At 39.6% G+C, this 17688-nt stretch overlaps 1 protein-coding gene across 2 annotated transcripts; it reads right to left on the bottom strand.

Annotated features, from left to right (window-relative positions):
- Positions 1 to 482: 482 nt before the first annotated feature.
- Positions 483 to 17303, bottom strand: borcs6 (BLOC-1 related complex subunit 6). 2 transcript variants are annotated; one of them, XM_069936945.1, is made up of 4 exons: positions 16480 to 17303; positions 11209 to 11303; positions 7892 to 7975; positions 483 to 5564 (listed from the first exon to the last, which is right to left on the bottom strand). In XM_069936945.1, exons 1-4 carry the CDS (start codon positions 17009 to 17011, stop codon positions 5439 to 5441), a joined length of 837 nt encoding a protein of 278 aa, XP_069793046.1. In that variant the 5' UTR covers positions 17012 to 17303; the 3' UTR covers positions 483 to 5438. The 2 variants fall into 2 exon arrangements, with proteins under 2 accessions (XP_069793046.1, XP_069793045.1); XM_069936944.1 differs by having other exon boundaries at positions 11209 to 11363; positions 16480 to 17301.
- Between the last annotated feature and the right edge of the window lie 385 nt (positions 17304 to 17688).

The raw sequence follows: 17688 nt of genomic DNA, 5'->3' as shown, positions 1-17688 counted from the left end.
ATCTATTTCTTTTTGCTCTTTAATTTGTATCAGACATCACCAATTAAACCCATTGCTGCATTGGTGAAGAATCCGATCAACTCTGATTGCTTGATGCTAAATAAACCCAGCCTCCAACCTTACAAATTGCTCCCTCTATGTAGTTTTAGTACATTTCATGACTTTAATGTCCTCTGCAGCATGCAAATCAATTATCAAATACGCTACTGCAAGCATCTGAAAATCTGACAAAGTGAAAGCATCCTAACTCAACATACCCAAACTTACAAACTTGTTCAAGTACAATGGGAGTTGATCAACTATGCTTAAAAAAATACACAAAATGTGTATCTCGCTCTGTGCCCCTTCTCTTCATCCCCAAGAAAGCGAGCGAGAGGAACTTTATAATTCTCTCTGAGTAGTAGAGCCAGCAGCTATTTAATAGAGGTAGCTAGATTATTGATGAAGACAAAAGGTCAATAAGGGTAGACAAAAATGCAATGTTGTGGTTGCAATCAGATGAACTTGTGTTTATTGAATGATGGAGCAGATTCAAGGAACTGAAATGCTGCATTTGCTCTGAATCCATGTGTTAACATACAAACTTAAATATGCAGAATGGCACACAAGAAACTAACTTATCATTGTATTATTCGAAAATCCTTTGAGAAATGTCACTTACCTAAGTACAATGGAATATCTTATAGCTGATATTGCGCACAAGTCTCTTCTAAGATCTAGCACAGGTGATCATCATATTAACATTCATAGCAAATGGATGGCAAACAATTAGGAGATCAAATTTTCCATTGTTTTATTTTCCGTAACAGGAAAAAATATTGGGCCAAATCAAGCTGGTGCCAGCTCATCTGTAGTCCCCATCTCCTGTGCTAACAGAGACTGAACACAGAAGAGGGATGATCAGACAAATTTTGTGCCACATTCAAACAAAAAAAAAATCAAAATTAATGCAAATTTTAAATGCTTGTAAAAATAATTACAAACATTGACATGTTAAACTAGCAAGGACATAGTGAATAGCAGGGGTCTGGAAAGTCTAGCAGAATAGACACATCTTGGGGTACAAGGACATAGATTCCTGAAAATGGAACACACTATGTTAAGGAATGCCATGCCTTCATTGGGTGAAGCAACAAATAAACAAGTAGGAATTTTAGGTTGAACAAAATATTGTATAGGTCGTTCAGGGGAGTGTGACAACCAGAATTGCACACAATCATAAAGAATGTGATTAAGCTAAAGAGAGTGTTAACAGTTGTTGCTTGGAGGGCTTCACAAGAGGTTGGATCAAGGAATTTTGTTTACCCTGGAGTGAAGGAGGCTAAGAGGTGATGTGATAAAATTACGAAGGGCATAGATAGGGCAGGTAGCCAGTATCCATCTATTATGGTAGAGATTTCTAAAACTAGAGGACATAGGTTTTGGTGGGAGGAGGTTTGAAGATCTGTGGGTAAAATTTTCACATAGTTGCTTGAATCTGGAATGTGCTGCCAGAGGAGAAAGAGGCTGGAATTAATGCAGGCAATGGATTAATATAGACAATGTCCTCCACAACGTTTGGGACAAAAACATTTTTTTTCTTCCTTTATTTGCCCCTGTGCTCCAGTTTTAAATTTGTAATCAAACAATTCACATATGAATGAAGTGCACATTCCAGATTAAAGAGTACTTGTGTACATTTTGGTTTGACCATGTATAAATTACAGTACTTTTTAAAGTAGTCATGTCTTGTACTGTGTTGCATATCCTTTGCATGCAATGACTGCTGAAGTCTGTGATTCAGACATCACCAGTATCTTCTCTGGTGGTGCTCTGCCAAGCCCCTACTGCAGCCAACTTCAGCTCTCAATTGTTTTGGGGATTTGTCCCTTCAGCATTCAGAAAGCATGCTTAATTAGATTTAGATCAGGAGACTGAGAGCCATTCATGAATTTTCCAGTTGTTAGCGTTGAAAAACTCTTCGTCTTGCTGTAGGATGAAGTACAGTTCAATGAATTTTGAGGCATCTGCTTGAACTTGATCAGATGTTTCTATACACCTTAAAATTAATTTCCTAATGCCATCAGCATTATCAATGGAAATAAGTGTGCCACCACCATGATTCACAATATGCTTTGGATTATGGGCAATTCCTTTATGCCTCCACATTTGCTCTTGCAGGTTAACCTTGGTCTCATCTGTCCACAAGTCATTTTTCTAGAATTCTGCGTTCTTTTAAATACTTCTTGACAAACTGTCATCTGGCTATCCTGTTTCTGTAGCTAACTAGTGGTTTGCATCTTGCAGTGTGGCCTCAATATTTCTGATCATGAAGTCTGTTGCAGACAGTAATCATTCACACATCCATACATGCCCCTGAAGAGTGTTTCTGATCTGTCAGACATAGGTTTGAGGATTTTTCTTCATTATGATGGGAATTCTTCTGTCATCAGCAGTGGAGTCTTCCTAGGAAAACCAGTCCCTTTGCAATTATTGAGCTCATCAGCATGCACTTTCTTCTTAATGATGTTCCAACTAGTTGATTTTGGTAATTCTATGGTTTGGGTGGTGTCTCTTAACGTTTTATTCTTGTTTTTTTTAAAAAGTCTCAATGGTTTCTATGACTTCATTGGATCCTCGTGTTGAAAAATGGCATCTACAGACTCCAAAGGTGATCAAAAGCTTAGATGCAAGCCTTTCTCTTTTATATCTGCATCAATGAACCAATTAAACATACCCAGGTAATCACAAACACCTGTGAAGCCAAATGTCCACCACATTATTGCGCCCTGAAATGACGTAATCATGTATAAAAAGTGCTGTAATTTCTGATGGTCAAACCAAAATGGATACAAATAATCTTTAATAAAAACTGGAATGTGACCTTTAATTACATGTAAATTGTTTAATTACAAATTTACAACTATGAAGGACAGGGGCAAATAAAAGTAAAATTGTCTTTGTCCTAAATATTATGGAGGGCATCGTAGCCATAGACACAGTGTGTCACAGCCTGTTTTAGTGCTGTACGACTCTATGATTGGCCTGAAATAAATTTGAAGAACTTATCTTGCCAAAACATGCATCCTTGTTGAAATGAACAAGGTAGAATCCAGTCTGGATTCCATCTAAAATGGTAATGGTAATGGCAGCATGTTATTGACCCTAAACATTAACTCTCGTTTTCTCCCCACAGGTCCTACCTGAACTGACTATTTTAGACATCTTGTTTTTAATTAAGTTTATACAAAACAAGAATTTGAAACAAGCTCATCAAGACAGATGTTTTGAATTTGTCTGACTGTCAAGAGGACAAGTACCACCGTTTAATTCCTTTTATTGATGAAAAAAAGTGAATAAACATTTAAAATTCAGGAAATCAATGGGGGAAATTCTAAAAAAAACTCAGCGGAATACAATCAAATAATTCTCAATTTATTCAATTTGCCTTTAAATTACTTTTATTTGATCAGTGACAAAAATGCAGGCACTGTCCTCTTTTCCTACAAAGGTTACAAAAGTTAAGGTTTAGATTAGTGATATTTTATGCTCAGTACAGGATAAAGACTCACACCGATACTGGCAATAGGCTTAAAGACTATTAACCAAACTTAAATGAGGTAGGCAATCTAGACAGTATGGGGGCAGCTGGTCTCAAAGCAAAAAAAACTTGAGACAAAGAACCCCTTTCCAATTTGAGTGTAATATTAAAGATTCAAAGCAGTATGGTGGAAGCCCAGTTTATATTTGCTGTGCAGTACAAATTTGAATTGAAAACCTAGGCTTTTCAAAACACTTTGCATCTTTTTGTTAATTTTAAATCACATTATAATCTTTACCTTTGAAGGTTGTCTTTTGGTTAAAATTACCTTTCTCTGATTTATTTCTGCAACTCTCTTAGATCAAGCAAAAAAAAATACATGGCAAAATTGGTTTTGTTCAGCCAGTAAAAATAGAGATTTTACACATCTGTACACCATCTCACTTGACCAGCAACATTGCTCTGTTGATATGGAAAGTAGCATGAGGAGCTCAAAGAAAAATTTGAACAGATTCATGTAAAGAATGCAGTATTGATTACAGCAAAAGCATTTTAAGCACGATGTCAATCCTGCTTTCCTTCCCTTAGAAAGGTTGTGAGCTTTCGGGGTAAAGAATTCATTCTTTACATTATCTATAGGGTATCGGTGGCTTAGCCCATGCTCCAGAGCAATCCCATTCCCTTACTTATTCCATTGGAACTCATTGGCTCTCGCATATTCAATGATTTCCCAATCCCCAATTCTGTCACTAACCACCCACATCAGGGTGATTTAAAAGAGTAATTAATATAAAATCAGCATTTTTTTGGGGGCGTAGGAAAAAAATTGGGAGCATTCTTAGGATATATACTACATCTCCAAAGTATCTGAGGTACAATAATAAAGTCACTGATATTGTTGGGTATAAAAGGGAAAATACCATTTCTTCTTTCAAGTGCCACTTCACTTTCTTTTCTATCTAAGCTAAGAAACATCAGTTTAACCTCTCAACAGGAGGCAATTTCTGACTCAGCAACATTTCCTCATTTTGAAAAATGTTGCAATAACTAATGAATATTATAGTATTTAAATTACTAGATACAAAAAAAAGCCTCAAGGTTCCATTAACTTGAATGTACCCATGACTGCTTGCAAGACAAGGTATCAAGGTCTTAGATTTGCAACTAAAATATGGAGTTACTGCCTTGATTTATTTAATTAAAAAGGCAGTTGCAAAAGAATTCACACCATTTCAATTGAAACATGATTTATCTTAGTTGTGTACAGATTACCTCATTTTAACAGAGCTTTTTGTCAATTTTGTCAATAAAATATTAAGCCAGAGCTCTAACATTTTCATGTGGCCTTGTTACAGTTCTGTTATGATACTCCTATCTTCCCTAAAAATTCATTACAAGTGCATTTTATGATAAATATTACATTTTTTTCCCCAGATTGTGCTTCCCAGTCAGTAGGCAGGCAAATTTACAGTGCTAAGCATTCACAATCTTAATTAAGGCCTGCCCTCCAAAATGTGCTCTTCCTGGCTAAAAATGTGATTAGGTCCATCCAGTTTGAAAATTCATAACAGTCCGAGCACAGCAGATCTTCAATTTGAAGAACGAATGAGAGGTAATAAATGTTTACTGCCAGCATGCAAATATCCCAACTTGTCATTGTGAATAATCTTTATCAATCAAATGAATGAAGTATTGGTCAGCAGCATAACAAACTGCCTTTAGGGGACATGAAGATGCCATTATTCCAGAGTTCCTATGGCTATGAATTGTGGGATTTCAAATGCCTTTCTTCGATGCAGTTTCTGTCTTCTTACCTTCGACAATGGAACGTCCTGCCAGTACTGCCGTTCCTGGCATTGTCCAAACCAGCTAAAGTACTTTATTAAGTCCAATTATTAAACTATGTCAGCAAAGGTCTTTACTTGCAGAGCGTTTCAAACATTTCCAGAGTCCTTTTGACCTCACGGATCTGTTTAGATAGCACAAGAATGGGCTGCATTGATCTGTCCAGCTCTTCACAGCGGGCCATTAGTGTATACATGCCCTGAAAACACAATCATATCCACGTTATCCTGAAATATGCCACAAGAACCCTTTCTTAAAATGGACTGCTTGCTGTGATGTACAAGGATCCATTTGTGCAAACCACCATAATTTTTAAACAGGAGATTTTGGAAGGACAGAATCAATCATTCTATAATATGAATTCAGTCTCACCTTTTAATACAGAAATATGTGGACATTAAGCGATTTGATTGTCAGGAATCATACTTCTCAACAGTGTTAAAGTAACCCATCAACAGGACTTAAAAGTATTCATCTGAATTAAATGTACTCTTTCACCAACAGGTGCCAGGTGTCTTGCCTTTGAATTAATTGATGTAATTCTGCAGTTGTTTTTTAAATTGCATCCAGAAACTAGTACTGCATAGTCCCCAGGCAAAGAAAAATGAAATGCCCCCTCACTTTCTCCATATTAATACATTAAAAAGGATGCTGATAAAATTTTTTAAAAACCCACACAAATTGTTTAAATTTATTTAAATTTAGATAATACAGCACATTAACGGGCCCTTTTGGCCCACAAACCCGTGTAACCCAATTAACCTACAAACTCCAGTACTTTTTTTTTTGTTTTGAACGGTGGGAGGAAACTGGAGCCCCCAGGAAAAACCCACGCAGAAATGGGGAGAATATACAAACTCCTTACACAGTGCAGGATTAGAACCAAGGTGCTAACCATGCCACCTTGACCTCTATTTATGGATGTCAGACTTTAAAAAAAAAAATCACTATTCATAGTAACCATGTAGTTACACTTTAAAATAAAAATGGATTTCATTTAAATAAAAAAGAGTGGAAAGTGGTGAGAATCCAGAGATAACCAGGGTTATGGCAACAATCTAGAAGTTTTGAATATCTTTCAAAATAGATGGCTTATAGATCTCGTTTATCGGACAACCCCGAGGTTTTCCACCTAAAAATGTAGGTTTTGAGCAAAACCCTTTATAATCAGACAACACTCCCCAACCGCCCACCCTCCCCCACCCCCCCAAACTCTGGCACTTAACACTGACCAGTGGAGTGATGCTGTCTCAATATTTTAATGGTCCTGGAAATTATTTAATTTTATTCGCAAATGTTAAAATAAACCCCCTATTGGTTCCTGTAACAGGCCATTTAAAACCTGTACAGGTTTTCCCCATTGAACCAGCAGTGCCTTTCAATATGGCATGCACTTTTCACTGTCACCATGTGCATGGAGGAGAGTCGGGTTGTCAGCGTGAGGAAGGTGGAAAAGTGCACCAAGGGCATGACTGGAACACAAGTCATCCGGCAGGATGAGGATAAAACACGGAAGGGGAGGGAGAAGTTGGCAGTGTTGAAACATCACTGTCAAGGTTTGCATTTTAAACTTGAAGTATAAGATTTTGAGGTGACATTTTTGAATTTCTGGATCATCCTATATGCCGGCATATAATACTGTATTTCTTAATCATCCAATTAATAAATGTCTTAATAAATAAATGAGCCAAACCCCCTAATATCTTCCCAATGAGCCATAAAAGCATTGTACAAAATAACTAATAAACAATTTCTAATTACAGTAAAACCCCTGGTATCTGGCACCCATGGTGATGACTAGATGTCAGATAAGTTTATTTTCCAGTTGCTTGAGACTTACTCTTGTAATGCCTAACTAATACACCTGAATAAACAGTTTAAAAGACAAAAAACAAAAATACTATACTCACACTGAACAAATTTCATTTGCACAAATACATGAACCTTAAAGCATTTTTACTATTTTCAGTCACATTCTTTGAAAACATTTAACCATCACTGCATCTGAGGTCCCTCCCCCTAAGAGCCACCCAAAACATTAACATTATAGATAATAAACGCCCCACCCACCGCCCCCCAAGTTTACAGATAAAGCCTCTGACCAGGGATACCCGAAGGATAAGGAGACACTAAGAACTAGCCCAATGGTGTGTGGCATCAACCAGCTCTTCATCCTGGGCAATGCCACTGTTGTTTCACACAACTTTATTCAATTAGCTGCGATGAGTGAAGCATGTCTGGGGCACTCCACTGGCTGAATATTTGCTCCCATCTTCACCAAAGGTTTGTGTGTTATTTCAAAGAACATTAACTTTTATAATTTTAAACTTGTGTATTTTTACCTATTGTTTTATTCTTATTTATTTTCATTAAAAAAAAATTATTTTCCTTAAATTTTTTTGCCAGTTGCTTGAATTTCAGATACGAGGGGTTTTACTGCATTACTGGAATTTACTTCAAAACAACTAGATTAGAAAAATGAATATAGAATTAGATAGGTAGTTTATTTTTATTCCATGCCCTTACCTTTATACTCATATCAACTGACTCTCCAAGACTGTCGACTGAATCACGATAAGTCTGAATGTAGCCCACACTTAGTGCTGTCATCTGCATTTTCAAAACAAAATATATCAATATGGAAAGTAGGGCTTTCATATACATTCAAACACATGGCTAATTATCATATCATGTTGATTAGACTGACACTGAAGAGTTCCAAAAAGTGAAAAAAGATATAGTGTAATTTCAAGTGCACCAGTCTTTTATTTAATCGATGAACCAATGAATAATTCAATATGTGATCATGTACACTGGATAATATGAACTTGGATCCCCATTGGACGACCTTTGAAAAAGATGGATTTCAACAAATAAAGGGACACCCAAGGTTTATTTCAAAAACACTACTCAAAATTTTACAAAACCCAATGTCAAAATTCACAAAATGCCCATGCCATCCCTTCGTCCATGAACTCAAACATTCAAACTACAGGTAAAACAGACCAAATACAGATGGTACACAAAGATCATTCCAAAGATAGGGTTGATTTTGTTATGGGAACTTTTAATGAGATTTTAAACAGACACTCAATATCATACAAAAATAGAAATTTAATTTATGTGAAAACCCATTTCCATTGATCAGCAAGTTGGTACAAGACACCATAAATTAATCATGTACAAAAGGAGAAAGAAAAAAACTAGACCTCAGTGGATTAAGCAGCACCCATAGGGGGAGAAATAGTGAATATAGCAGGTTCATGACCATGCATCAGTAAAGTTAGAATTCAAACAATTTAATTTGCAGAGAATGTGTATGGGTGGAGAGAACAAAGCATTAATCTGTGAAATGATGAAGACCAAGAAACAGTTGAGAGAAGTTAGTGAAGGCTTGTTAATGGTAGTCACACTGTAAATAGAAAGCATGAGAGGATAGGAGAGAGAAAAAAAAGGATGTTGAAATTGAGGGATGCAATATACTGGAGAGCAGGCAATCTGACGAAGGAATGATTGAAATAGCCATCAACTCAAGGCAACATCCAGAGAGGAAAAAAAATCTGAGCCAACATTAATAGGGTCACTATGTACTCCTGGGCAAAATTGATGTTTGTGCAAATTAGTGCACTGCATTTACAGTGTAAATAGTGTTCAGAGCCATGATTCCCACTCTAATCCCTTCTGACCTTCCCCTCTCTGAGAGTTTTACTTCAGAGGCATGGAACCTTGGAAGAGCTGATGTAAAAGATGTTGCATTTCATTGGAATGGGGATTGGTGGGGACAGAAGTAGTCATTGGAGTGATCATGGAAATGATCCCTCAAAAATGCTTGAAAGAGTGGAGAATGGAAAATGCCTGGTGTTGGTATAAATTGAAAGTGACAAATTATGGAGGACTAAATGTGGAAGTTTGTGGTGTAAGGGGAAATCTACTCTTGCTGACTCAGGAGGAGAGAGGATGGATTTCAAGTGGGAAATGTTGGCGAGCCCCATCAATCACAGGGAAAGGGAATCCATTATTAATTCAGAGATCTCGAGTGCTGAAATTGAAAGTCACTGCACAAGACACATGTCCTTTCACCACTATGAAAAATCTGAACACTCCTTCTGGATGAAATGGTATTTTACTGGTACCTTCAGTTTAAGGTAATAAATTTAATGCTGATAACATTGACTCAATACTGGGAGAAGCTAAATGCAGACGACAACTTTGCTGAACACCTTCTGCTCAAGTCTCACAGTTTGCTTTTCACTTTATTTCTCTATCCTACTCCTACCTCTGCCCTAAGAACCCCAACATGGGAATAATGGCATTTTATCTTAACCCTGCCTTGTTAGAGCCCTTCGGACTCAACAGCGAATTTCTAATATTCAGCCTTTCGTGGTGGCTGCAGAATTGCTCACGCTGTTGAAAGCTCAACCCATAACATTAACTTTTTATCTCCATAGTAACTGCCTAACCCTGCAGAATAATCTTGCTTCAGTTTTATTGGAATCAGTGCATTACAGTTTGAACATTTCGTTTAATCTTCCTTGACCTCATTCATTATCTTATTTATATTCCCTGCAGCTCAGCTGCAATGACCATTTCCTTCACGGTTTTCTTCAGGGTATCTTCGGTTCCTTTCCAGCATTCTTTTGGCCCATTGCGCTTCTCTACCAGTTGAAATATGGGTAATTTTAATTGCTTTGTTCCGATTACACAGATGATTTTCCTCAAAATGCTGACTTATCTACTGAATTATTTCCAGGATTTGGAAAATGAGATTAGAAACAAAGCCTGAAGACATGGAATGATCCAATAAAAACAGAACTGAACTCCGAAAATTGGACAGCGGGGTTAAAATGGCAAGTGCAAGGACATAGGGCAGGGGTGTCAAACTCAAATTCACCGAGGGCCAAAATTAAAAACTTGGACTAAGTCGTGGGCCAAACGAAATATCTATTGAAAATTTTCAACAACATCTGCATGTTTTCTCTTCTTTCAACATATGTAATGTTAAACTTTTTCTTATTAAAATAAATGTTTAATAATAGTTTTGGTTAAACTCTTTCCAGAAGAAGCATTAACAAATGAGAAATAAAATATTCAATACATAATATTTCTCTATAGCCTTTAAGCTCCTTTTAAATGCATTTTTTTTTCACAAGCCAACAAGTCAAAAAAATAACAACCTGCTTCAATGAAAATCCAATCTTTCAACTATGAACAGTCCAAAGTTAACCAAAGAAAATATTAATCCAAGCTTAGCTTGCGACATTGTGATTTACTCTGATGCACCTGGGTCTAAACCAGATACTTGGCATCTCTTCTTAGATGCAAGTTCATCAAACTCTGGGGTCAGAGTTTGCCTCCCACCTGTGTTGAAAGGTCCTGTTTTCGGTCTTTCGTTTGGCCATTTTTCGTAAGGGGTTTATTACATGTGAGTTGGGCGACAGGTCGCAGATGCTAATGCAAGTAAAGAGAGGAGGTGGGGGCGATTAGCGGGCTGATGGGCTGGCGCCAACGCATTTGCAAAGATTTCTGGGATTTATAGTATTAGCTGTGCATGCGCTATACTGGCGCGGCGGCCAGCGGGCCAGCTCTAATACATATTTGATATGATCTTGCGGGCCAAATATAATTATATCACGGGCCAAATTTGGCCCGCAGGCCTGAGTTTGACATGTGTGACATAGGGGGAAAGATCTTGAAACAACTCAAAGACTCGATGGATGTGGGAGCAAGATCGATTCTTGTGCTGTATATTTCTTTCATAGTGAAAATTATTAACATTCAACTGAAGATTCCAGTCATGATCAGAAAACAAATTAAAGAATCACCAAATGTCAACTTATACATACATTCTGGATCATAGAGTTTAAGCTTCTCATCATTTGATCGACTTTCTCGGCCACCTCTTTTGCCTCTCTCTCCAGATCTTGTAGCACTCCAGGATCTATTGGAGGAATATCTGATTTTAACTTCTGCATATTTTTGGTTCTCACGCTGCTTCTAGCTGGCAAAGACAAAAAAAAAATTAAATCTCCAACATAACTAATACTTCCAAGAGTGTAAAACACTCAAAGTTAAATTAATGCAAGCACAGGTTTCATGAGTTGACTATACAATTTCTCCTGAAGACTAAAAAAAAACCCCAAGACTTTACATTAATCATCATCAAACATTTCTTTCATCTCAGAAAACCAAGAGCTACATATTTGTACACCAGGGTGAACAGACAAATCTGGAAGATATTATTTAAGGCAAGTTAATATTCTGCTCACATAACAAGACTATAATGGGGTTGGGGGGGGGGTGGAGGACAAGAATTTGGTAAAATCACTCAAAATTTATTTTGAACCTGTGATCCTTGACTAAATATACACTGCATGCTGGTTAGGAAAACTGTCATCCCCCTCATCTATCCCTTCAGATTGAAATGCACTGCTCATTTTTCTGAACTTGTCAACTAAAATTCCCCTTGTGCAACAAACCCTAGTCATAGGAATCAATCTGGTGATACAATCTCAATAAGGCTTTATGTAAGTACGGCAAATATCTTCACTCATACTTAAATCCTCTGTTTACCTTCTTAATTGCTTGCTAACTCTTTAGCAGCTTATATAGAAGAACAGTCTCTCTGAATACCAACATCATTTGATCTGCTGGCAACGAGCGAAACACAACCAAAGGGGGAAGAATATTACGCTGCTGCAAAGTCATGCAATTGGGATGACCAAACATCTAATAATCACAATGCTGTTGGGCAACAAAATATTTTTCACCAGAAAAATGTTACTGCAAATGAGACAACTTTTTGGGGTGGCAAGGCTGGTGCTTCACTGTTATAGCAGCAGCGCCCAGGGTTTGAATCCGGCACTGTCTGTAAGGAGTTTGTACGTTCTCCCATGTCTGTTTGGGTTTCCTCCAGGTGCTCTGATTTCCAGAATCAGAATTTGTCGTGAACAAGTCATGAAATTCGGTGTTTTTGTGGCAGCATCATTGTGGAAACATACATATTATACCCATCTTATGACAGGATTATAAAAATAAAATAACAACAATAGTTCATGAAAAGTCAGGCAGTGTCTGGTTCATTGATTATTCAGGAATCTGATGGCAGCGGAGTGAAGAGAGCATGGGCTGGGTGGTGGGGGTCTTTGAGGATAGAGGCTGTTTTTTAAGACACTATGAGGTATAGATCTCTTCAATGGAGTGAAGTCTGGTGCCTCCATACCAGGCAGTAATGCAACCAGCCAGAACGCTCTCCATGGTACACCTGTAGAAGTTTGAGTCTTCAGTGACATACCAAACCGTCTCAGACACCTCACAGAGTATAGCCACTGGTGAGCCTTCTTTGTCACTGCATCAACATGGTGGCTCTAGGACAGATCGTCAGAGATACTGACACGCAGGAATTTGAAGTTCTTGACCCTCTCCACTATTGAGCCCTCGATGAGGACTGGGTCATGCTCCCCTGACTTCCTCCTGAAGCCCACAATAATCATCTTCCTTCCACAGTTCAAAATGTACCAAAGTTGTAAGTTAATTGGGTGGCAAAGGCTCGTGGGCAAGAAGGGCCTGTTACAATGCTATATGCCTCATCACCTCATCTTCCATCTGGACACCCTCCAACCTGATGGCATTAACATAGACTTCTCTATCGACTCCCCCCCTTCTTCCCACTGTCGCCTTTCCTCGTCCTCCAGCTCTCTCTCCATCTTCCCTTTTCCCTCATGTCCTTTCACAGAGCCAAAATCAATTTGCACCTTTCCTTTCATCACATCCAATTCACACCTTTTGATCTGGACTCCTCCTTTATTTCTCCAGTCTTTATTCAGATGCCTTTTTTTTGGCTTATACTTGAGGAAGGGCTCAGGCCTGAAAAGATTACACCATACATTTCCGATTATCCAAAATGCTTGGGACCAGAAATTGCTTTAAGCAGCCCAGTAACATCAGCAGAATATTTGTATCAATGTTTAAAAAAAAAACAAGAAAAAAAATGAAAGGTCTTTCAAGCATGAAATAATGTTGAATTCTTACCAAAAATTTGATCTCTGCTGACAAAGTAAGACAAATGCATAAATTTAAGATAATTTTTTCCAACAAAAACATTTTGTATAATCGAGAATTTCAGTTCTGTGGTGCTCAGATAATCGGAAACATACTATAATAGCTATTTACCTATGAACACTGCTAGACTGGCCGACTTCTGTGTTTTTACTACAATAATCAAAGCATCTGTAGACTTTTATTTCATCCTACTTGCATTCTTGATTTAACGGATTCACATAAACTTGCCAACATCAAAACCAATATAGATCCTTAAACATGTTCACATGTGACTGAATTCCTGAAACAAGCAAGATCTTCTCTTCAAATATCAATTTCTCTGTCATAGCAAAGGGAACTAGGACCATCAGTTCACCAATATCCATCAGAGCAGGAGTTTACATTCACCCATTTTATTATTTGCAGATTCCCATCAATTCACACAGATTCTGCATTTCATCTCCACATCATGGATAATTTACAATGGCCAATTAGCCATCCAGCTGGAAGTTTTTGGATAACAAGAAAAAACTGAAAGACACAGAAATTCCCAGAGATTGCACAAACTTCACAGACAGTATCAGAAATCAGGATTTAACATGTCAATGGAGCTCGAAAATAGCAGCTTTACCACTGTGTTGTTTAGATTTGTAGCAGTTAGCACACCATTATAGCTCTAGTCACCTGGGTTCAAATCCTGTGCTGTCTGTAAGGAGTTTGTACTTTCTCCATGCATTCCCATAGGATTCCTCCCAAAGCATATGAAGTCTGAGGGTTAATTGAACTATTTAGGTAGCATGGGCTCATGGGCTGGGAGGGCCTGTTATCATGTTATAACTCCCAAAAAAAATGTCACAGAAGATCTACTTAAAAATCTTTGGAATACTGTGCATCTGAGGTAACAAAATGCAGCAGTTCACCAAACAGCAACCACGGGTGGATAATGCATCAACAATTGACTGTGCCCAAGCAAAATGCGACTATTTTCTGCGGAGGCACAACTCATAACAAGTGAATACCAAAACCATTTAATGCTCATTTTTTTGGGGGGAAAGGGGGAAAAATTAATTGTGATGAAAACTTTAATCACATCTGTAAATAGGAAGATATTCATCAGAGCCAAAAATACATTTTGCATAAACTCACAGGAAAAAAACAAAGAAATCGATAGATTTTGGATATTAAGGGCATCAAGGGACTGGGAATTGTTCAGGAAAATAGTATTAAGGAAGGTCAGCTGTAATCTCAAAGATAAGCAGAGCAGGCTTGAAGAAATATTTCCATCTCTTTTGTATCGTTTGCAAATTACACTAATATATAATTTGCACGCCAAAAAAAAGGCAAGTTCTCAAGTACTAAATAAAACATGGAATTTTTGTTTTAGCAACTGTCAAAAATTTGCAGCCAGTGAAGCAGTGTTATAAAATACACCCCAAAAGATCTGAGGCTCTGTTGTGAGCTTTTGCAGAATTTGAATAATACACGCTACATCTGTTTCAAGATCCAATGACAATTACTGCTCTCATCAGACTCCAAAGCAAACCTGACACCAGTGAAAATAATGTTACCTTTCCACTGTCTTGTAACTCTGCTCTCTGTTTTTAGCTGCTGTACAATGTATAAATTAACTGGCTGGACTGCTCGCAAAACAAACTTTCTTACTGTACCTTGCTACTACATGTGACGAACTTGAATTAAACTCAGGTGCCAGCAGCTAGGATTTCAAATGTTTGAGCATTCAAGTATTTCTAGATTTGAATTAAGGCAGCATTTTCAATTGACATTTAAAGCAGAGCTCTAAAATGAATTGGCATATAGGCATTTGATTGAAACACCCCCCCAAAAAATCAAAATAGCATGAATAGAAACATTTAGCCCCTCGCAGTTTGAAATGGCTATGCAAGGAAACCAAAATTCGTTAGTTTGTTCAAGGAATGGGTCATTTGCTAACTGGTAACCACATAACCACTTACAGCACAGAACAGGCCAGTTCGGCCCTACTAGTCCATGCCGTAGCAAATCCCCACCCTCCTAGTCCCACTGACCAGCACCCGGTCCATACCCCTCCAGTCCTCTCCTATCCATGTAACGATCCAGTCTTTCCTTAAATGTAACCAATGATCCCGCCTCAACCACGTTTGCCGGAAGCTCATTCCACATCCCCACCACCCTCTGCGTAAAGAAATTTCCCCTCATGTTCCCCTTATAATTTTCCCCCTTCAATCTTAAACCATGTCCTCTAGTTTGAATCTCCCCCTTTCTTAATTGAAAAAGCCTATCCACATTTACTCTGTCCTTTTTAAAATCTTAAACACCTCTATCAAGTCCCCTCTCAATCTTCTACGCTCCAGAGAAAAAAGCCCCAGTCTGCACAACCTTTCCCTGGAACTGAACTCCTGTCAACATTCTCGTGAAATCAACACATCACTCAGAATTCGAAAATATCTTGTGTATCCGAATCATTTGTTTATTTTTCCCCAAAAGGTTCAAGTTCATCGATCCAAATTCACACCAATTTGAGTGATTTCAACTGCTCCATGTTGGAAAAGCAAGGAAACGGCGGAGCCGATAAACCATGCTAAAGAAAAAATTAGTTGTGGGCCAGGTCACTCAGAAATGAGAAATCATGCATGGGAAGTGAAAATTGCTGTCATAAACATCATGGGTAAGTACAATTAGCAATGAAATGAAACAGCTCATAAAACCATCCTGTGGAGTTTGGAGATTGCACGTACGCGCAGGTTATCTCCGATAAAGGCAGGATGTTCTCGTCGCTAGGTTTAACGTTGACAGTGAATTGCCTCGAATGTAGCAAATTAAAATTGATCCAAAAAAAACACCCCCGATGCGTTTGAAACTGCAAGAGCCTCTCGCACTGGCCCGTCCACAGAGCTTGGTCACTATTCCATGGGAGGGAGCTGACAAGCCATCGGGTTAACTTGTTGCAGCAGCGTGCAGGTCTCTGGTGCAATTGTAGGGGCGGTGGAAACACGAACTGGAACCATGCATCGCAGCGAGTTGAGAGCGGGTTGGATGCAGAGATGATGAACAGCGAGTAAGCAGCCGGGTGTACTCACACTCCAGATCCAAGCTCCGCCTCGAACTCATCTTTATCTTTTGCTGAAGATTGTTCGCCACATAGTGGGTGAGGTCGCCTTCCTGGCTGACCGTGCCCTCCAGCTCGAGGGCACTCGAAATGGTCGCTCGCCGCCCTTCCAGTTTGCCGTCGCGGCCTCGGATGCCGCCCAACAGCTCGTGGATGCCGTCCAGGCTCTTGCTGTCCTGCAGGCGACCACCTCCCCGCTCCCGGGCCACTGGGTTGGCCGCCGGCTTGTCCGGGCGCTCAGCCGCCGACCGACTGGCCGCCACTCCCTCAGCGCACATCGGCGACTCGCTGCTGCTTTCCCAGGACTCCTCGCCGCTCTCGGAGGTTTCAGAGGGCGGGCTCATGCCCGTGGCTTCTGCCATCCCGACTGCAGCGGAAGAGCCGCTCGGGTCAGGCCGAAATCCTCGCTCCGCCACCTGGTGCACGCAGAACGCGGCGTTCGACGCGCAGCCGCACTCAACGAAACACCCCACGTGATCTGGGACGGAAGCTGGCCGCGCCATTTTGTCTCAGGGCAAAGAAGCAACCGTGCTTCTGATTGCCTGTCGCTCTCTTCTTCCCCACCCCCTCCCCCCCATGAGAAAGGGAAAGAAAATCGATCTTTGGTCATTGCGGGAGTGTCTCAGCCGAGAGCGGAATGGCGACAACTGCCGGCAAGGCTGAAGTGAGAGGAGAAAGAGGTGGCCCAACCTACCCTCTGCCATGGGGAAGACCCGCTGAGCACGAACACCGGGCCACCGGCTGCACTCCCGCTCCTTCCTCCACAGGGCGGGGCTGGAGGGAGGAGCAGGGGGTTGGACCACCCGCGCTTAAACATCCCCCTCCAGGGTGCTGCAACTCTGCTTTGTATTTCGAAATGGCTCTAATTGTCTGGTCGTTTGCAGTTTCATTGTTGTGACGGCGTTTATTTCGGCAAGTATGTCTCAGACCTTACGGGACTTGGCATTTACTGTGATTAAGACAGCCTGAATTCTGAACGAGATTGTCAGCTAGAGAGGGATTCAAGATTCAATTTAATGTCATTGTAATAAAACAATGTCATATTACGTGAAATTGCTTTTGCCCGTTGAAAGGCAGACAGATTCGCCATCCTCAGAAGTTGCCTGAAGCACCTCTTACGGTCAGAGAGAGTGAGAGAAGCAAAAGAGTGTCCCACCCCACCCCTGCCCAGAGTCACCTC

Source organism: Narcine bancroftii, chromosome 5, assembly GCF_036971445.1.
Source record: "Narcine bancroftii isolate sNarBan1 chromosome 5, sNarBan1.hap1, whole genome shotgun sequence".
Lineage (NCBI taxonomy): Eukaryota > Metazoa > Chordata > Chondrichthyes > Torpediniformes > Narcinidae > Narcine > Narcine bancroftii.
This window is presented reverse-complemented; position numbering and strand designations above follow the sequence as displayed.

Excerpts from the sequence above, each read along its gene's own strand:
- borcs6 (XM_069936944.1), bottom strand. The coding sequence starts at position 17,011 with ATGGCGCGGCCAGCTTCCGTCCCAGATCACGTGGGGTGTTTCGTTGAG. Across the intron at positions 7,976-11,208 it reads TAAACTCTATGATCCAGAAT|ATGACAGCACTAAGTGTGGG; the intron begins GTATGTATAAGT and ends TTGAAAATGCAG. Across the intron at positions 5,565-7,891 it reads CAGTTGATATGAGTATAAAG|GGCATGTATACACTAATGGC; the intron begins GTAAGGGCATGG and ends TTGTGTTTTCAG.